The sequence below is a fragment of the Heteronotia binoei genome, chromosome 17, assembly GCF_032191835.1.
Source record: "Heteronotia binoei isolate CCM8104 ecotype False Entrance Well chromosome 17, APGP_CSIRO_Hbin_v1, whole genome shotgun sequence".
NCBI lineage: Eukaryota > Metazoa > Chordata > Lepidosauria > Squamata > Gekkonidae > Heteronotia > Heteronotia binoei.
Window position 1 is genome coordinate 4,784,095 of NC_083239.1, and position 22,291 is coordinate 4,806,385.

The 22,291-nt window shown below is 43.4% G+C and overlaps 1 protein-coding gene across 1 annotated transcript in view; it reads right to left on the reverse strand.

Moving 5' to 3' along the window:
- The window catches only part of EFCAB6 (EF-hand calcium binding domain 6), a 268,908-nt gene that overhangs the window by 190,153 nt on the left and 56,464 nt on the right, over nucleotides 1-22,291 (reverse strand). Inside the window, exons 8-11 of the mRNA XM_060258537.1 lie at nucleotides 19,471-19,595; nucleotides 11,395-11,543; nucleotides 5,147-5,257; nucleotides 2,165-2,276 (exon numbers count right to left, since the gene is read on the reverse strand). Of these exons, the coding sequence (XP_060114520.1) occupies nucleotides 2,165-2,276; nucleotides 5,147-5,257; nucleotides 11,395-11,543; nucleotides 19,471-19,595 (497 nt within the window). The remainder of the gene's footprint in view (nucleotides 1-2,164; nucleotides 2,277-5,146; nucleotides 5,258-11,394; nucleotides 11,544-19,470; nucleotides 19,596-22,291) is intronic.

The window sequence follows — 22,291 nt, forward strand, 5'->3', positions numbered from 1 at the left end:
CGTCAAATACTAGAAACTTCAAGAAATACCAAGAAAAGAGGAACTAATATCTAAGCTCATAGAATTTGCAGAAATAGATACTTTATCAGCCAGACTGAGAGATGCCAATCTCTGTGAAACTAAGAAAATTTGGGAACCATTATATAACTGGCTAGGTTGTGATATATCAACTTCCAAAACAAGTCAACCAAGTAATTTATGAAAATTTTTGCCGTATATAATTATACTCTTGTCTTAGGTAGGAGCTTCAAGAGATATTAAAGAACATTGTATTGTATTATTAAATGAGAAGAGCTGTTTGCAGTGAATATCATAAGATTTTAGATACTAATGATGATATGAATTGAGCATTGTATAAGCAGATATATTACGAAAACTTTTTATATTCAAGTACCCTTCCCCTTCCCTTCCATTCCCCTCCCCTATACTCTGTACCTGGAAATCCAATAAAACTATTAAATCTGAAAAAAGGGTATGTGTTTGTAGAAGGAGATTTGAACCCTCCTCTGCAGCAATTCAAGAAATGTGGTAGTCATGGGTTGCAGCCAGACAAGCAGTTTGACCCAATATCACTGCTGTTCCCTTCCAGATTTAAGGTGCATAATCAGTCAGTGACATCTACCTCATGTTCCCCAGTCGTTGGCATCCCGTTCTGACCCACCTTCAAATCAGAATTCTTAGAGACAAGGGAGAGTTTGATCTTTACAGATGTCAGCATTTTAATCCTGCATTTCCGGATGTTTGAACTCCCGTGTTACGAACTCAAGGTGGATGGGAAGTGTGAACCTTCCATTCCACTGCTTTTTAAAAATCAGGTAGTGATGTGTGCATAAGCAGATCTCCACCCCAGGTTTGTGAATCACCGCTTATGTGTTTCTGCACCCAACACTCTGTTAGGATTGGGAGCCCGCGGGGAAGTTGTTTTTGAACTACAACCCCTCCCCCCAAAAAACCCCTCCCTTTTCTTGGGGTTGGAAAACTGTAGAAATAGTCCTTAGTTAGGATCCCATATCAGTAGGGAGCATGGCGAGGCTGGCAAACCTACTCCCTATCCCACTGTCCCTCATGCAAACCATGTTAGCAAAAAAAGGGTTGCTATTCAAGAGCATCCCATGATTGTCACAAGAGTAAATGTACTGAAGTCAGTGAGGCTACTCTCATGTAAATCTGTATGATGTTCCTTCTCTCCCCCCCCCCCCCCAGTTCAAGGAATAGAAGCAATGGAATGGAGGCTGAACGAGGCGGCAGTACTTGGCATAGGGACTGTGGAGCTGTCAAAAAGGAGAGGAGTTTCGGATGCACACTTATGTGCACATGTGAAGTGGGAGGGAGACGGATGCCACAACAATCTGAATTTATTTATTTATTTTATTGGATTTATATCCTGCCCTCCCAGCCGAAGCAGCCACAGGGCGGCTTACAACAATGACTGACCACAGGGCGAGCACATGGTGAAGTCGGTTCAGGTGGGATGTCTGATCAAAACTTCCTATCACAAAATAAAACAGAGTAATTAAAGGTGTGGCCAGATCACGCCAAGCCTATAGTCTGACTGCAGCCATAGGATGCCTACTTCAACTGTGCTGCCTTTGTTTCCTCCCTTATTCTGTTGTTTGGGTGGGCAGGTGGATGCAAGGTTATGTCATGGAGGTATGTTGGCATCAGTATATGTTTGTTGACTTACTCCACATATTACTAATATAGTGGATTCATTGTCGTGCCATTCTGAGATTGCTGGGTATTGGTGATGTCACTATGGAGTCACTATACTCGAAGATCCTTAGATTTTGTAGCTTTTGACAGAGCAGAGAATACCAACCAGCTACAGCAGGCTCATGCTGACATCAGTGTTGTTCTGGCACAATAAAACTGAGGATTGGGCTGCCCATTAATTTAAGCATCATAGGCTAGATGTACTTCAGTTTTTGCTAGTCCTCATTAACTTACAAAGACCTCCCCGAATATCCTTAAGGTCCTCCATGAGGTTTTTGTCTATTGGCTTACACCTTTGTAAACTATTTTATCTGAGCAACTTCAGTGCAATTATGGTCATGAACAGAAAATTAATAATTTATGAAAACTCTCCGAAGTTCTACTAATTTAGCAAAATATTGCAGGAAACCAAAAACAAGGTTAAGTAATGCCTGTAACTGATTTTTCTCACTCTGTCAAGTATAAGGAAGGCTTTCTTCAGTGATGAATATGCATCTTGGATATGTCCGTGCAGCTTTAGGAGAATACGGTCACTTGAGAAAGCTTCGTCTAACTTTCTGCTTCTGTAAAGAGAAAATATTGTGTTGTCTGACACCTATGCAACACAAGAAATAACTATGGGCGTTTTCGCACTTACCTTAAGCCGGAGCGACGTCCCTCTTCACCGCGCAGCGTCTGCACGGTTTTCGCACTAATTGCTCCGGAGCACGTGGAAGAGCCGCAAAGTCCCGCGGCTTTTGCGTCGCAAATGTAAACCGTTTTTTTGCGGTTTACATTTGCGACACAAAAGCCGCGGGATTTTGCGGCTCTTCCAGGTGCTCCGGAGCAATTAGTGCGAAAACCGTGAAGACGCTGCGCGGTGAAGAGGGACGTCGCTCCGGCTTAAGGTAAGTGCGAAAACGCCCTATATGTCTTCAGGGAACACAGTGTTTTCCATCAATTCTCTCTCCTTATCTCTGATCTGCCAGGCTCTGCTAGGTTCTACCTCCTGCCCCAAGAGGTTCTATCTCCTGATCCTTGACCTGCCAGGCTCCATAGGTGGGAGTGTATCTGTAGTGAATCATCTTTAGCCATAACTCTTTTTTTGTCCTTTTGTTCTATGAAGATATGATTTATAGATCCCCAATAATTTTCACCCTAAAAGGGTGAGCAGTGCCAGGCTTGTTTTAGGGATAAAATAGATAAGAAAATGATGTAAGCTTCTTTAGGTCCCCTTTGCGGAAAAGGGCAGAATATAAATAAAATGATAATAAATAAAATTATTTCCCAATGTCTGTTCTGTACTAATAAATACAGAAAGCAGAGATATGAATCTGAAGAGAAAATGGGAATCTTTGCAGTTTAATTCTATGCAGAGCTTTAAGCAGGTTTTACTCCGCTTAGGATTACACTTTTGATGATCCAGTTATCAGTGGAATTTCCCCAACAAATAGTATTTGATGTGGTATTTTTTTTGGGGGGGGGGGGGGGGAGGGGAGAACTGTCAAGGTGTTTTACAAATAATACTGTATACTGAAGACATTTTAAAAGACACCAAAAAAACCAGGACTGATTTCTGGGAACAGCTTCATTGGCAAGACAGGAAACACAGAAAACATAAGTAACGGCTAGAAGACACTGCTCTAATTTTCAGTAAAATCTTAATGAACAACCACATTCAGAATAACAGTCTATGTAACCTCACAAAAGTGGAGTGAAGGTCTCCAAAGCCTAGCCTCCCCTGTGTTCTATAGGAACCCTCAGAAGATTATCAGTTAATTATGAATGAGAAGGTCAGTAATGACAGACAAGTCTCCCGGAAAAACTGCTTGATCACTGAAACTGATAATTGAAAACTGCTTGAAAGACCATTACTGTCTTTCTTTGCAGTGAGCATTTGCTGAAGTTTGTCTCTCTTCACACATCATATTTTTTAGGTGAACAGCTATGAACTGGCATTAATGCAGTAATGACTAGGGTCACCAATCCTCAGTTGGGGACAGGGGATCCCCCGGTTTTGAGGGGGGGCCCCCACTTCAGGGTCATCAGAAAGCAGGGGGGGGTTTGCTGCTGGGCACTCCATTTTACCCTATGGAGATCGATTCCCACATAGAGTATAATGAAGAATTGATCTGTGGGTATTTGGGGCTCCAGAGGGACTGTTTTTTGAGAGAGAGGCATCAAAATGTCAGCATAGCATCCAATGCCTCTTCTCGAAACACCCCCCACTTTTTGAAAAGGTTGGACCACGGAGTCCAATTCTATTAGCTCCCAAAGAAGGTGTCCCATTCTCCATTATTTTCCATGGAAGGAAGGCATTTAAAAGGAGCGTGATCCCTTTAAACCAGGGGTGGCCAACGGTAGCTCTCCAGGTGTTTTTTTGCCTACAACTCCCATCAGCCCCAGCCATTGGCCATGCTGGCTGGGGCTGATGGGAGTTGTAGGCAAAAAACATCTGGAGAGGCACCGTTGGCCACCCCTGCTTTAAACTCCTTTTGGAGTTCAGTTGTGCTTGCCGCACCCTTGCTCCTGGATCCATTGCAAAGTCTCCTGGCTCCATCCCCAAAGCCCCCAGATATTTCTTGAGTAGGACCTGCCAACCTTAGAATGGCTGTGGCTTAATTTCAGGTGGTAAACCTGGTCCTCTGCTAGGTAGTATTTGAAGAAGAAGAAGAAGATATTGGATTTATATCCCGCCCTCCACTCCGAAGAGTCTCAGAGCGGCTCACAATCTCCTTTCCCTTCCTCCCCCACAACAGACACCCTGTGAGGTAGATGAAGATATTGGATTTATATCCCGCCCTCCACTCCGAAGAGTCTCAGAGCGGCTCACAATCTCCTTTCCCTTCCTCCCCCACAACAGACACCCTGTGAGGTTGATTAAGATATTGGATTTATATCCCGCCCTCCACTCCGAAGAGTCTCAGAGCAGCTCACAATCTCCTTTCCCTTCCTCCCCCACAACAGACACCCTGTGAGGTAGATGAAGATATTGGATTTATATCCCGCCCTCCACTCCGAAGAGTCTTAGAGCGGCTCACAATCTCCTTTCCCTTCCTCCCCCACAACAGACACCCTGTGAGGTAGATGAAGATATTGGATTTATATCCCGCCCTCCACTCCGAAGAGTCTTAGAGCGGCTCACAATCTCCTTTCCCTTCCTCCCCCACAACAGACACCCTGTGAGGTGGGTGGGGCTGGAGAGGGCTCTCACAGCAGCTGCCCTTTCAAGGACAACCTCTGCCAGAGCTTTGGCTGACCCAAGGCCATGCTAGCAGGTGCAGGTGGAGGAGTGGGGAGGGAATCAAACCCGGTTCTCCCAGATAAGAGTCCACACACTTAACCACTACACCAAACCGGCTCTCCTAGGTGATGGGGTAAAGGTTAAAGCTGGGGTCCTCTAGGGGAATCATGAATGAGAAACTTTGAAAAACAACTAGAACCTTTTTCTTACCGACCGTGTTTTCTTGTAGGAGACGCCTGGTGACAATCAAAGGTAATGGGGTCTTGAAACTTATCTAAAAATCTTTCCCAAGCCATACTCTTGGACAGTTTTATTCCAAATCTGATGAATAAAAATACATATTTATTTTAAAATATTGTATTTTACAGACAAACCCCATATACTGTTCATCAAAACTAAATCTTGCTGCCTCGGGAAACCTTATTTGGGTGGAAAGGCAGCATAGAAATATTCTAAATAAATAAATTTATCCAGATTTAGGGATCAATCTTAAACAGGTCTACTCAGAGTTAAGTTTCATTTTATTCAGTGTGGCTTACTCCCAGGAAAGTATTCTTAGGAATGGTAAAAACAAGGCCTTCATCTGTACATGTGGAAGAATGCAGTGGGAATGCGGAACATTCCATACCACTTTAGACTGCAAATGAAGAAATTACATGCTTTAATACTCACCTGTATGAAAACAAGCTCCCTGCAGTAGGAAATACAGACCAGGGAGGGGGGGGGGGGGAACCTGGCTTAAAACTTTTTGGTGTGACAAACTAGGGGTTTTTTGTTGTTGTTGTTGTTGTTTGACAAGGATTTCTCCATAAGAGTTTTCTTTACATTCCCCAGCTGCATTCTGAAGTGATACAGTCTATACAACACTTACAAAGGTCCCCACATTATCACACATTCTACTGCACAGAAACTACAGCTGGAGCAGAATGCAGCTGCTAGGCTATTGACACAGGTTAAGCATTCTGAACATGTCATGCAGACCGACCAAGTTTTATCGAGAATGCAAGCTTTCGTGTGCTAAGGGTGCTTAGAGAGCACACGAAAGCTGACGTTCTCAATAAAAGTTGGTTGGTCTTAAAGCTGCACTTGACTCCTGCTTTGTTCAACTGCTTCAGACCAACACGACTGCCTAGGGTTGCCAAGTCCAATTCAAGAAATACCTGGGAATTTTGGGGGTGGAGCCAGGAGACTTTGGAGGTGGAGCCAGGAGACATTAGGGGTGCAGCCAAGATCAGGGCTGTGACAAGCATCATTGAACTCCAAAGGGAGTGCTGGCCATCACATTTAAAGGGACCGCACACCTTTTCAATTCCTTCCTTCCATAGGAAATAATGGATAGGGGCACCTTCTTTTGGGGCTCATAGAACTGGACCTCCTGGTTCAATCATTTTGAAACTTGGAGGGTATTTTGGGGAGAGGCACTAGATGCTATACTGAAAATTTGGTGCCTCTACCCCAAAAAACAGTCCCCCCAGAGCCCCAGATACCCACAGATCGATTCTTCATGATTTTCTATGGGAATAAATCTCCATAGGGAATAACAGAGTTCCCAGCAGACATTTCCCTCCCCTCCCCCCGCTTTCTGATGAACCTGAAGCGGGAGGAGGGCCTCCAAACCGGGGGATCCCCTGCCCCCACCTGGGGATTGGCAACCCTATGACTGCCCTCTTGGATCTATGTCATGCAGAGTTCAGGACTGTTATACAGCTTGCCAGTTTGTTTCTGTGCTCAGTTCAGGCTGCTTTAAAAGCCCTTCACATCCTAGAACCCTCATTACCTACAATAGTTTCCCTACCCTAAAGTACTCAGAAGGCAGCTCCAATCATCAAACCAGGGTTCATTAGGTGTTCCCCACTTAGGGTCAATGAGAACATACTGATGTTCGGGCTCATGGTTTTCTTTGTAGCTGCCCCAGTGCTGTGGAATGGGCTTCCTGAGGATGTTAGGAGGACCTCGACTTTGCAAAGGTTTTGGAGGCTATATAAAGCATAATTCTTTCAGCAACCTAGTCTCTGCATTTTCCGTCAATGTAATATAGCGTTTGTTTTTAAATTTATGCAAGCTGCTTTGAGTCCCATTGATCGGGAGAAAAGCAGAATATAAACATCTTCCATAAATAAAACCTTCTTGATGCTTAATTTTGCATATACTGGTATAACGGTTAGAGTGTCAAGATTAGCATCATGCATATATGAAGTTCCCTTAATACAATGGATCATGTTTTAATTTCACATACACATATATTATCCTTGTGTGAAGATTATGTAACACATTGGTTGATTATAATGTGTGGAAACTTTCATGATCATTTATTTATTTATTCATGATTTGTATCCCGCCCTTCCCACAAGTGGCTCAGGGCGGCTTCCAGAAATTGGTCAAACATAAAAATTAAACAATTTTAAATATATAGACAATTAAACATTTAAAACAGTTAAAACCTTAAAAAACCAGTAAATGGTTTGGGAGGGACAAACAGTCATGGAGGGACAAACAGAAATACAGAACAATACAAATGAAAAATGACTCATGAAATTTGAGAACTAAAATGGACATCCATCAGGCATATCTAAAAATGATCTTGTAGAATGGGGAAAAGTACGGACGAGGACAACCAAGATGCTTTAAGAGGCTGGAGCACCTTTCCTATGAAGAAAATGGGTCTTTTCAGTTTGTATATTTAGATTTTTTAGTAATTTTTTTATTTTATTTTAAATCAGAAGAGTTTCCGGCTCAATATAAGGAATAACTTTCTGACTGTTAGAGCGATTCTTCAGTGGAACAGAGGTAGGCTCTCCTTCCGTGGAGGTTTTTAAACAGAGGCTGGATGGCCATCTGACAGTGATGAGGATCATGATAATTTAGGGGGAGATGTTTGTGAGTTTCCTGCACTGTGCAGGGGGTTGGACTGGATGACCCTGGAGGTCTCTTCCAACTCTCCGATTCTATGTGATAAGTGTCATAATGGAAGCTTGCGGGGGGGGGGGGGCACAGTGCAGGGATCTGCCTTGATCAGCAGAAAAACAGGTTGCTTATCTGCAACCCATGATCTTCAGAACACAGGCTGGATCCTGTCAATCCATTTGGCTAACAGCAGTATTTCCCCCCAGTGCAAACATCCTTCTCCAGATGCATGAGGCTTTTGGACAGCTGTTATTCCACTGGAGGAGCAGATGTGCAGGATACATTTGAGAGGAAGTTCAAATGAACCCAAGGAAGAGCCAAGGCTCAGAGCCAAACTGGATGCAATGGCAACATATTTGGAGCCAGTTTGGTGTAGTGGTTAAGTGTGCGGACTCTTATCTGGGAGAACCGGGTTTGATTCCCCACTCCTCCACTTGCACCTGCTGGAATGGCCTTGGGTCAGCCATAGCTCTGGCAGAGGTTGTCCTTGAAAGGGCAGTTCTGAAAATGGCTGCGCATGGAGCCGCTCATCCAAAGGGCCTTGTGGTGGCTTACACCATTACAACCAAACATATATGTTAAAAGCAACATAAAACAGATAGCAAATATAAAATATTAAAATTAAAATGTCTTAACTATTAAACATACGACAAGCACCACACTACCAACAAACTCGACATATGGATTATACTCCAAAGGCCAACCTAAAAAAAATTCTGCCTTGCAAGCCCCGCAGAAACTAAGCAAGTCCAACAGGAGAGCGGTGTCATCAGAGAGTGCATTTCATTTAGGCAGGGGACACAACTGAGAAGGTCCTTTCCCTAGTGGCAGCTAACTCAGCCAACCTGGAACCATGCATCTGCAAGAAATCCCTAGACAATGATTGAAGGAAAAGTGGTTGGTTGCAAAAGGAGAGGTGGTCCCATAGATATGAAGATCGCAGACTGTTAAGGGCTTTAAAGATTAACACCAACATCTTGAATTGGATGTTCTGGTCAGCAACCTGGCAGCTGTATTTTGGATCATATGCAGCTTCTGAAGCATTTTCAAGGGCAGCCCTAAGCAGAGTGAATTACAATAGACTGATCTGAAGATGACTCTTGCATGGATCAATGCGGCAAGGTCTGACTCAGACAAACAAGGAGCCAGCTGGCAGGTCAGGCGTAGGTATAAAAGCGCCAACTATGCCACCATGGACACTTGTTTATCCAATGATGACACAGAATCCAACCACATCCAAAGGCTATTTACAGAATCTACATCTGTGAGCTGGACATCATCAAGTCTCAGGAGTGACCCTCCCACTAGGTGCATGTATATCTAAAATAACATCAGAGGCAGAATTGAAACCTGTGGGACCCCACAATTCAGATCTTGGGGTGTGTGTGTTTTGTTGTTATGTGTGTGCTTGTGTGTGTGCCTGGAAATCATGGCTGACTTCTGGTGACCCCTAGTGGGGCTGGGAGGCAATGACATTCAGAGAGGTGGCTTACTGCCTGCCTCTGTATCCTGGCTCTGGTATTCCTTGGAGGTCTCCAATCCAAGTACTTTCCAGGTTTGGCCCTGGTTAGCTTCTGAGATTTGATGAGATCGGGTTTGCCTGAGCAATTCAGGTCAGGGCTCCACAATTCAAGTCTTGTTGGGAAGACTTCTCCTGGTAGCAACCCTCTGAGAGTATCCCTGGAGGGATGAGGAGAACCAACTAAAAGCAGTGCCCCTTACCCCCAGAGAGAAAAGGTGATTGATCAGGACCAAACAGTCAACTGTATTGAAGGCTGATAAATCTAGAAGGATCAATAGTGCCTGCACACCATTAACCAGATGTAAATAGAGATCATCAACCAAAGCAACCAGTGCTGTCTTGGCCCCAAGTCAGGTCTGAAAAGCTGAGGGCAGATGTCTGAGGGCAGATGTCTCATCCAGGAAGAGGTGGAGCTGCTCAGCCACCGATCACTCAATTACCTTCCCCAGAAAAGGCAGATAAGACATTAGGTGGTAATAAGATTAGAAAAAGTAGATTAGACAATTGGTGGTTTAGAAAAAAAGATGACTGAGGAAAGGACATGACGGCAATTCATAAAATTATGCGTGGGGCAGAGAGAGTGGATAAAAAGAACTTTTTCTCTCTCTTCCAAAATAACAGAACTCACGTGTTCCCACTGAAGTTGATGGCCAGTAGATTCTCAGAACACACAAAAGAAAGTAGCTCTTTCCTCAATGAGTGATTAAAATATGGAATTCACTGCCAGAGGATATTGTGATGGCCATAAACAAAGATGGCTTTAAAGGGGGATTAGTTATATTACATTCATTAGGACAGGTCCAGCAGTGGTAGGGTTGCCAATCCCCAGGTAGGGGCAGGGGATCCCCCAGTTTGGAGAAACGTCAACTGCGGGGTGATATGATAGAGGTTTACAAGACAATGCATGGGATGGAGAAAGTAGAGAAAGAAGTACTTTTCTCCCTTTCTCATAATACAAGAACACATGGGCATTCGATGAAATTGCTCAGCAGACAGGTTAAAACGGATAAAAGGAAGTACTTCTTCACCGAAAGGGTGATTAACATGTGGAATTCACTGCCACAGGAGGTGGTGGCGGCCACAAGCATAGCCACCTTCAAGAGGGGTTTAGATAAAAATATGGAGCAGAGGTCCATCAGTGGCTATTAGCCACAGTGTGTGTGTGTATATATATATCTATAAATTTTTGCCACTGTGTGACACAGAGCGTTGGACTGGAAGGGCTATTGGTCTGATCTAACATGGCTTCTCTTATGTTCTTATGTTATGTTCTTAATTACCTTGTTTCAGGTAAACTGGATCACTGAAAACAGTAATAATGACAAAACTTTTGAAAATAGCCAAACCAGTTATGTTCTTGAAGGAATGGCAAAGGGAATTCATGACATTTGTAAGGCAACATAAGAAGCAGAAAGTAGCTCTGAGTGTTAGGCCAAGAAGACAACAAGAATGAGGATTGTTTCCATATTTGGTAAAATATTACCAACATTTTTAAAGGATTAATTTTTGTACCCAAAAGAGGAGAGCATCAATACATTACAAACTATCTCTCTTGGCAACTGCTGGACTAGGGACAGAAAAAAACTGTTATACTATAATCCTTCTGTTTAAGTGACAGTCCATCTTTGAAAAAAGTTTCACTCGATTGGAGGAAGGGATCAAACTTGCACCCAAACAGTTTCAATTAATATATAAATCAATAAATATTCTTTCAGTAGAATGGAAAGATAGCAGTAGGGTCCCCCTCACCATCTTATATCACACTGTTTCAGTGCACTGTTCTTCAAGGCTGTCATCTGGTTTAATTTGCTTATGGTTGGGTGTTCTATACTGTTCCTATTGCATTGTTTGTTAATTGTGTGATCAAAAAAAAATAAAATAAACTGAGCTTTAGATTCTTCACAACAAAACATACAGATTATATCATCATGCAAACACGCTGTAGTATGGATATCATACCCCCAAAACAAGTGACAGCATAAGGACGTTATACCAGAATATATTTCCCAAATAAAAACATCAAACCTCTTACCTATTCATTAGCTCTTGAAAAACATCAGTTCGTATGGGAAATATAAATGTGTTAAGGACTGATTTTAAGTATTCCAAAGAAACAAATCCACTACGACCAACATCAAATGCTCTGAAGGCTTTTACGAGGTCCTGATAGACTGAACACAGCTGCAAAGAAAATAATTGATAGGGCTTAGCTCCTAAGAAAGCAAGCCTAGGAAGCTGTTTTAGACAATAAGTCTGTGATCACACACACTAAATAATGCACTTCCAATGCACTTCCCAACTGGATTTTGCCAATTCACACAGTAAAATCCAGTTGGAAATCGAAAGTGAATTGAAAGTGCATTATTTAGTGTGTGTGATCGTAGCCTAAGACTCACAGAGTTCAGTAGTACTTTAAAGACTAACAAAATTTGTGGCAGGGTATGAGCTTTCGTAAGTCACTGCTATCTTCTGCAGACTTTCCTTTTCGGTTTGCATATCTATCTGTAGAATACATATGCAGAAAGGAAAAGGAAAGGTCCCCTGTGCAAGCACCAGTCGTTTCCGACTCTGGGGTGACGTTGTGAAAGCACGGCAGACTTTTTACAGGGTGGTTTGCCATTGCCTTCCCTGGTCTTTTACACTTTCCGGCCAGCAAGCTGGGTACTCATTTTACTGACCTTGGAAGGATGGAAGGCTGAGTCAACCTTGAGCCGGCTACCTGAATCCAGCTTTCGCTAGAATTGAACTCAGGTCGTGACGTGAGCAGAGAGTTCAGACCATAAAATTGCAGTACTGCTGCTTTACCACATAAGAGAAGCCATGTTGGATCAGGCCAATGGCCCATCCAGTCCAACACTCTGTATCACACAGTGGCCAAATATTTATACACACACACACACACACACACAAACATATATATACACACACACACACACACACACTGTGGCTAATAGCCACTGATTGACCTCTGCTCCATATTTTTATCTAAACCCCTCTTGAAGCTGGCTATGCTTGTAGCCGCCACCACCTCCTGTGGCAGTGAATTCCACATGTTAATCACCCTTTGGGTGAAGAAGTACCTCCTTTTATCTGTTCTAACCCGACTGCTCAGCAATTTCATTGAATGCCCACGAGTTCTTGTATTGTGAGAAAGGGAGAAAAGTACTTCTTTCTCTACCTTCTCCATCCCATGCATAATCTTGTAAACCTCTATCATGTCACCCCGTGGTCGACGTTTCTCCAAGCTAAAGAGCCCCAAGCGTTTTAACCTTTCTTCATAGGGAAAGTGTTCCAAACCTGTAATCATTCTAGTTGCCCTTTTCTGCACTTTTCCCAATGCTATAATATCCTTTTTGAGGTGCGGTGACCAGAATTGCACACAGTATTCCAAATGAGACCGCACCATCGATTTATACAGGGGCATTATGATACTGGCTGATTTGTTTTCAATTCCCTTCCTAATAATACCCAGCATGGCGTTGGCCTTTTTTATTGCAATTGCACACTGTTTAGAAATTTTCAGTGAGTTATCTACCATGACCCCAAGATCTCTCTCTTGGTCAGTCTCTGCCAGTTCACACCCCATCAACTTGTATTTGCAGCTGGGATTCTTGGCCGCAATGTGCATTACTTTGCACTTGGCCACATTGAACCTCATCTGCCAACAATGACGCCCACTCACCCAGCCTCAACAGATCCCTTTGGAGTTCCTCACAATCCTCTCTGGTGCTTACCACCCTGAACAATTTAGTGTCATCCGCAAACTTGGCCACTTCACTGCTTACTCTCAACTCCAAATCATTTATGAACAAGTTAAAGAGCATGGGACCCAGTACTGAGCCCTGCGGCACTCCACTGCTTACCGTCCTCCACTGCGAAGACTGGCCACTTATACTCACTCTCTGCTTCCTATTAATAAGCCAGTTTTTGATCCACAAGAGGACCTGTCCTTTTACTCCATGACTCTCAAGTTTACTAAGGAGCCTTTGATGAGGAACTTTATCAAAAGCTTTCTGGTCTCCTTTGTCCACATGTTTGTTCACCCCCTCAAAGAAATGTAACAGGTTAGTGAGGCAAGATCTTCCCTTACAGAACCCACGCTGAGTCTTCCTCAATAACTTGTGTTCATCAATGTGCCTACTCATTCTGTCCTTGATAATGCTTTCTATCAACTTTCCTGGTAATGAAGTCAGACTGACTGGCCTGTAGTTACCCGGATCTCCTCTGGAACCCTTTTTAAAGATGGGGGTGACATTTGCTACCTTTCAGTTCTCAGGAACGGAGGCAGATTTCAATGAAAGATTACAGATTTTTGTTAGAAGATCCACAAGTTCAACTTTTAGTTCTTTCAGAACTCTTGGATGTATGCCATCCGGACCTGGTGACTTATTAGGTTTTAATTCGTCCATCAGTTGTAGGACCTCCTCTCTTGTCACATCAATCTGACTCAGGTCTTTCAACACCCCTTCCAAAATTAGTGGTTCTGGAGCAGGCAAACACTTCTCATCTTCCACAGTGAAGAATGAGGCAAAAAATGCATTCAGCTTCTCAGCCATTTCCCTATCCTCCTTCAGTAATCCTTTTACCCCTTGGTCATCCAAAGGCCCCACTGCCTCCCTGGCTGGTTTCCTGCTTCTAATATATAATCCTGAATGTTAGTACAGTTCCTCTTAATTCTTAGGAACTGAATGAATAGTAAATTATTTTAAATATACGCAGGATGACGACTTCCAAAATTTAGGAAAGAGTTCTTATCAGAAAATATATAAGTTGGAATGCTGCAAATGGACAGAAAAATTGGGGAGGTTGAAAACCAAGCTACACTGTGCCAGCATGGCAACAGCCAGTTTACAGAACTCTGTGACATCATCACAAAGCAAGAATGAGGCTTCTTATGAGCACGGTTAATGCAAGAGGATCTATTTGGCTGAGAACTTTTTGTACCTGTTTTTTTTGCACACATCTGACTAAGTGGGACAAACTTCCTTGCAGTCCCTCTCCGTCCAGCAGTTCAATAAGGCCAAACTACGAGTAACTTTGGGCATGAATCCATCCCATGGCTGCTGATGCCATTGCAATTCTTTAAAAACTCCCACAAGGCCCTGATCCAGCACAGCATGGCAACCGCAGGAACTCTTCTTTCTCCTATATGCCTCTTCAGTTGCAAAAACAGCCTCCCCAAGGTTGTTTTCCCACTTGAAAAAGCAGGGGGGAACCAGAGCTTTTGGGGTTGCTGCACTGCTTTCCTGTTCTAGATCAGGGTCTTAAAAGAACTACAACAAAATTGTGTTGGCAGTCCCAGGATGGATCTGTGCCTGCTGTCTCTTGGGCGAGTGCTAAAACAAGACAGATAATCTCAGACTGAGAAAAGGACTTGCGCAGAGCACTATGATGGGCCCTCTCTACAGTAATTCCAAAATCATGGAATGGCGTTTCAGAGGAGGCTAGGTGGTCCACCTCTTCATTTGAATTTAGAAAGCTTTTTTAAATGGGCCTTTTTAAAAGAGTGTCAGACTAGGAGCTGTGAGACCCAGGTTTGAATTGAATCCCCACCCTGTTATGGAAGCTTGCTGGGTGGCTTTGGGTACCTTACCTGGCACCAGTGGGAGGTGGGAGTGAGCTTTCTGGGAATGGGGGGTGGTGGGGCAACACACGTCCACACCATGATAATATCACGTGGAAGTGTAATCACACTAGGGATGCTGCACAGTGACGCTTTTGTATTTTGGGCAAAACTCTATGTTTACCACAGAGTTTTGCCCAAAATACCAGACTGTCACCACAATATGTCCCTGGCATGATGACATCACTTCCATGTGACATCATCACATTGGGGAATTAACGCTGGGTCATGGCTGTTGGAGGTGGGGCTTCCTGCTGCTAGCCAGCTGGCCGGAAGCAGGCAGGAGCCCATGAAATTGGGGGATCTCCTGTTCCAACCAGGGGTCTGGCAACCCTAACCTTGGGTCTGTCGCACACTCTCAGATGAACCCTACATCACAAGGATTTTTTGAGAATAAAATGAAGGAGTGGAGCACAATATAGGGCACTTTGGATTCCATGTGGGAGAAAGCTGAGGTATAAATGAAGTAAGTAAGTTAAGAGACCAAGTCCTACGAGGAAAGGCTGACGGAGCTGGGCATGTTTAGCCTGAAGAGGAGACGACTGAGAGCTGATATGATCGCCATCTTCAAGTACTTGAAGGGCTGTCATATAGGGTGCGGAGGGTTGTTTGTTGAAGGGTGAAGAGTTGTTTTCTGTTGCTCCAGAAGGGCAGACCAGAACCAATGGATTGAAATTAAATCAAGAGTTTCCAGCTAAACATTAGGAAGAACTTCCTGACTGTTAGAGTGGTTCCTCAGTGGAAAAGGTTTCCTCAGGAGCTGATGGTCTCTCCTTCTTTGGAGGTTTTTAAACAGAGGCTAGATGGCCATATGACAGCAATGCTGGTTCTGTGAACGGGCAGATCATGAGAAGGAAGGCAAGAAGGGTTGCATCTTGTGGCTCTTACTTACATTCTCAGGGGAAAGCTGATCACCATATTGGGATCAAGCAGAAATTTTTCTCCAGGCCAGTTTGGCCAAGGATCCTGGAAGTTCTTTGCTATCTTCTGAGCATGGAATGGGGGTCACTGGTGTGTTTGTATGGGGGGAGTATTTGTGAACTTCCTGCATTGTGCAAGGGGTTGGACCCTGCAGGTCCCTTCCAACTCTATGATTCTAAGAAATAAATTTTTGGTTCTGACTGATTTTCATATTTATTCTTAGTTTGTGAACCACCTTGAGTCTCTTGATGGAGAAAGATCATGTCCAGGGTCAATGCCTCTGCCCCCGTACTTACCCCAGGGGAATGCAAGCCCCACTGTAGACATGCTGCACTAGAATGCCCCATAGTTGGGCCAGTTGTTTGCCAGACTGCAGCAGGTCGTGGGCCAGTATTGGGAAAGCAACTAAAGGGCATGCTTAGAAGCAGCCATGGAGAAACTACTAGGCCCATTCCCTGGCAAGTAGGAATAGGTAATTGGCACAGCAGAGTGTGGAAACTGAAACCTTTTCCCCACACAGCTTACCTCGGAGTGACATCTCTCTTCACCGCGCAGCGTCTGCTCGGATTTCCCACCATCTGCTCCGCAGAACAGGAAGCGCCCGTGGCTTTTGCGTCGCTAACGTAAACTGGGTTTTAGCGATTTACATTTGCGACGCAGAACTTCCTGCTTCTTCCGGAGCTTCCTGCTTCTGCGGAGCAGATGGTGGGAAATCTGAGCAGACGCTGCGCGGTGAAGAGGGACGTCACTCTGAGGTAAGCTGTGTGGGGAAACGGTTTGAGTGAAGAGAAACTCCCTGTTCTCGCTGTATTTTGAGGCTTTATCCTGAGACACTTGCCCAACTACAGCAACCCTGGGGGGTGAGACAGTCCCAGACTTAGATTCAACCCCAGTGGAACCTGACAGTGAGGCATACAGATTTTTAAATAAATAATCTGCATGACAAATATTACTAGCCTTTTACCACCATGTTATGGCTTTCTGCATAAATAGTAGGAAATATACTTTAGTGGCACACAGGAACAGTTCCTGCTATCGCATAGGGGAAAGTACAGAGATGCTTACAGACTTGCTGGTTAGAACTTCCGCCAGGCTTTAATTGATCCAGCGGGTGTCCCCTGAAGTCATATTTTCCCCCAGCACCTTACTATCTAGGTGCGTCAGCCTATACGTGGTTTTATGACTTGTAGCCAATGACGTGGATCTGGGTTTTTTTGATCTAATTTGACAATTCTGTAATTATGATATTGTTTTGTTTGGATGTGGTTTATTTAACGTTGCTGTAAGGTTTTTAATGTTGTAAGCTGCCCTGAGCCCGCTTGCGGGATAGGGTGGGATATAAATTAAAAAAAAAATTAAATTAAATTAAACTTGCTACAGAAGCTCGCTTGGGATCATTGTTCAGAAGCTACATGTTAATGGATAGTCTAAGTATATGATACTTTGCTTGAGACAACCCCCTGATAAATGTGACAAAATATATCTAGTTTGTCAGGAAGCTCTCAGAAAGGGAATGAGATATTAGAGCCTGAAGAAGACAATACAAATGTTAACACCACTACAGTGATAAATGTTTAGTGGTATTATCCCCAGAAAAGCATAGGAAAACATGCCACAACAGGCCTAATAAGAGCCAGTAGGTACTCGATCAATAACTTTTCCACTGGAATGGCTCGAGTGACCCTGACAACAGGAGGAACATATGAACATATGAAGCTGCCTTATACTGAATCAGACCCTTGGTCCATCAAAGTCAGTATTGTCTTCTCAGACTGGCAGCGGCTCTCCAGGGTCTCAAGCTGAGGTTTTTCACACCTATTTGCCTGGACCCTCTTTTGGAGATGCCAGGGATTGAACCTGGGACCTTCTGCTTCCCAAGCAGATGCTCTACCACTGAGCCACCGTCCCTCCCACTGTGCTAGCAGGCCCGTAACTATCGGAGGCCTGGGGGTTCAGGCCTCACAGACACCTGTGGGCCCCTCCAATCAGTCCCCTGTTGCCACCCCACCCCCAGGACCCCTACCATTTGTGCCATGACTGAGCGCACGCTGCCTAGTATGCTTGCGCAAAAGCGAGCCTGTCTCCCCCAGTCCTCCTGCTTGGCTGCTGGCCCTCTCTCTGCAAGGTGGTGTTGCGGGCACTTGAGAGGCCCTGAGTGGGATGGCCCCAGGGGGAGGTGAGCAATCGCCAGCTTCCTCCTCTGGTGCATACCTGACCTGCCTAGGTTAGAGGCTTGTCTTTGCAAGCTACAGACTCGGCAGAGAGGCTCTCCTGGCCTGGACTGCATCAGCATGGCAGAAAAAAAGGTGTCTTGTGTGTGTAGTAGTGGTCTGAACCAGGGCCTGAGCATCTTTGTGGCACTGGCACTGGGCACCACCATGCTGGGCATGGGCTGCACAGTAGAGGCGAGCCGGCTGATGCAGCTGATCAGGCCGCATCAGCGCAGACGAATGAGGCCTGCAGCAGCAAGAGGAGGCAGTGGATTCCCCCCCCCCCAACAGGTGGGGAGCTTGGCTAGCAGGTGATGATGCCCTTCCAGTCTCCCTCCTTCCTCACTCCCCCCACCCCACCCCGCCACTGCATCTCCCAGGTGGGTGGATGTCACTGAAGATGTCATAGCTCAGCTCGACAGTCTTGGATGGATGGAGGGTAATGAAAAGCAGCAAATGCAAACAGGACAGCCTCCCAGCACCGAGAGCCTGGATGGGGCCACCAAACACTGCCCTGGGCCCTCCCCCAAGAAAAATCTTGACTGTGTGCCCCCCCTCCCCCATGGAAAATCCTGGCTATAGGCCTGGCTGTCAGGCTTTAATGAGCCTCCTAATCAAGACTGATGCAGTCCAGTCCAGAATTTGGCTCCCATATGAGGGCAACTTGAATGCTTTACAAGAGATCACGGATAGTCCAGGGGCATTTGCAGCCTGCACAAGGCTATTTAAAACTATGGAGGAAACAGGATGAGGGTCAATTTTCCTTAGCTCAGCACAGAAAAAATAGGGAGGAAGATAAGATGCTGCTCAGCTGTCTTCTCTTCGGGATCTGATTGTCCATTTAGCATAATTAAGAAGAGGTTGATGGGGGCTTGTATATTGGCTCCATTTACAATGACAGCAATATGCATAAGCGATATTTTGATATCTCTCGGCTGCCCCGTGATCTCATCACTCTACTTAGGGACAGAACTGAAAAATGGCTACAACCATGCAATCCTATGCAGTTATTCAGTGAGCTTAGAATGGAGCAATTCTGCAAAAGATTTGCCTGCAAGTCTAAATAATACTACCTGAAATGTAGGAATATAAGCTTGTAGAATGGCCCCATGTTTCTTCCCTGTTCCCTTTCCTTTGCTATCTACATCACTGAATTTCAATGCTTATCTGCATATCTGGGACAATGAATGCAAGAAAGATGTTATTAAAATAAAAAAAGAGAGTAAAAAGTTAATTTTAAAAGTCACAAAACCATCGAAATGGAAGTAGGTATTAAAGAAAAGGCAATTTGCCTTCTCTCGGTAAACAAAATGACTGTAATGTGTGCGTAATTTCTCCCCCTCAAAAGCCATACCTTCTCTCTAAAATCTTTTGCAATGCCGTCTAGATGGATTTTTGTCAAATTATATCCTGGAGTAGTGGGTGAGTGTAGTTTTGATTGGCTTTTCTCATTCTCTGGTGAACCATTCTGGTTCTGCACTGTTAAGGAAAGCTACAGTTAGTAAGTCTGCATAGCATTACCAATAACAATGGTTAGGAGCTATATAGTACTCTTGAAATACATTATCAAAGTGTTCCATACAAAGACTCTCAGTATTTTTCGGGCATATTCCAGATCCAGATACACATTAAAGAATCCCAGTCAATACCAATACCCTGATTCTGAATATTCCTGGTAATATTTGGGAGTATCGGGGGCCAGAGTTTTAAAGTGTAAAACTAAGGTGGATTGGAGGGGGGGGGGGGTGTTTTGCACATTTTCTGGACAACAGGAACATGCAAATGGGAATCACGTTAGGGAGAGCTTGCCAGAATGCATTTTCTAGGATTCTCTGGTTTGTAATTGGTTTTGTTGGGTTTGCACTGCCACATTGGATCTGGGTTCTACTTGGCTTCTACAATTTGATATTGGTTCTGTTGAGCTGGACTCCTTACCTTTGCCTCAGTGGGTTTGGCTTGGATTCTCTAGGATGATACTGGATGTGTTGGGCTTGCCACATTGGTCTGTGGCTTGAATTCTCTGGCTTTGCATAGGTTCTGTTGGGCTTGTTGGTTCTGTTTCCACTGGGAGGCTTTTGTCAAGTGGTTACTTGCTCTTTTGTGTTTTTTGGCTATTCTTTGCTCATCTTTAGATGGAACTACCCCTCCCTCAGAGAGACATTAATTACCTTCCAGACCCATTTGACCAACTCAGTCTGTGGCTGCTGGTACCGAGTTGAGTCCAGTCTAGACATGGTGGGCCACACACTTCTAAGTTATCTGTCCACTTACCAACTGAATATCATCCATACAGCTAAGACTAGGCTGTACTCCAATGGCATCCATTGAACAATAAAGACAAAAAAGCCAAGGAAAAGCAACTGAAGGACTTGCAAGCAGAAACAGGCAGAAAAGAAAATGATTTGAAGAAAAGACTGGGGGGGGGGGGAATAATGAGAGAGATAACGATTTTACAGACTCAATTGAGACATTTTTTGAATAAATAGGTGGAGTAGAATTTAAAAAGGCTACAACAGAAATCATTTGAAGGCGCTAATAAAGCGGGGAAATGGCAACTGGCAACTGAAAAAAAAAGGGAGAAAAAGTTCATAAACAAGATTTTTTCAGAGGGAAAAGAAATTGTGGACCAAGCTGGAATTAAAAGGGAGTTCTACAAATTCTATGCCAAATTATTCAAAGGTCAACAAGTAAATAGAGTAAAAATTGATGCCTACTTGAGAAAAATTAAAGTACAACCCTTAAGTGAGAATATGGAAAAGATTTTAAATGATCCAATTGAGAAAATAGAGATTGAAGCAGCAATTTGTTCAATGAAATTAGGAAAAGCTCCGGGTCCTGACAGCTTTTCAGCAAAATTTTATAAAGTCTTGGAAGAAGTACTAGTACCAAAACTTCAAAAATTGATGAACTGTATAAGGCAAGATGGGAAGGTGCCAAACACATGGAAAGAAGCCGTTATTACTTTCATTCTAAAAGATGATAGAGATTCCACAAATGTAAAAAACTACAGACCGATCTCACTATAGAATAATGAGTATAAGATCTTTGCTAGAATTCTAGCCGAATGACTCAAACAGCATTTGAACATTTCTATTCAAGAGGAACAAGCAGGTTTTCTCCCCAGAAGGCAAATAAGAGACAATATCAGAACTGTAAGAGATATTGTAGAGTATTATGATAAGCATCCAGAAAAAGAGGTGGCATTATTTTTTGCTGATGCAGAAAAAGCTTTTGACAATCTTAACTGGGACTTTATGTTTGCTGTGATGGAAACAATGAAATTAGGAGATGATTTTATAAGGATGATCAAGGCAATATACACAGAACAACAAGCTGAACTTTGTGTGAATGCTGACTTGACTGAGCAGATGAAGATTAGCAAAGGCACAAGACAAGGCTGCCATCTATCTCCGTTGTTGTTTATAATGACCCTAGAGGTCTTGCTGTCTCAAATTGATGATGATAATGAGATCGAGGGTTTGAAGTTGAAAGGTTTTTCATATAAATACAGGGCCTTTGCGGATGATGTGATGTTTATCAATGAAAATCCATTGCAAGTGACACCTTTGTTGTTAAAAAAAATGACTATGGTGAGTTAGCAGGCTTTTATATTAACAAAGAAAAATCGAAAATTCTTACTAAGAACTTGTCATCAGACAAACAGAAAGAGCTACAAAATCTTACAGGTTGTGAAGTTGTTTCAAAAGTAAAATACTTAGGTGTAGAAATTACGATGAGAAATATTGATTTATATAAGAATAATTATGAAAAACTTTGGCATAAGATTGAAGAGGATATGTTAAAATGGAACAAATTGAATTTATCTATGTTGGGGATGATATCTGCTATTAAAATGAACGTTTTACCAAGAATTATGTTTCTTTTTCAAACCATTCCAGTTGTGAGAGATAAGAAACAATTTAATTGTTGGCAAAGAAAGATCTCAGAATTTATATGGGCGGGCAAGAAACCAAGAATTAAGATGAACATTTTGACAGATGTTATATTTGGTATGGATTAAGGACTGGATGACTTTGATTAATAAAAAATTATTGGCTTTAGAAGGGCAAAGAAATATTTTTGGTTGGCATGCATATATGTATTATGGGAAAGAGAAGATGGATAGTTTTTTCTCACACCATTATATAAGGAGGAACTTGTTAAATACATGGAAA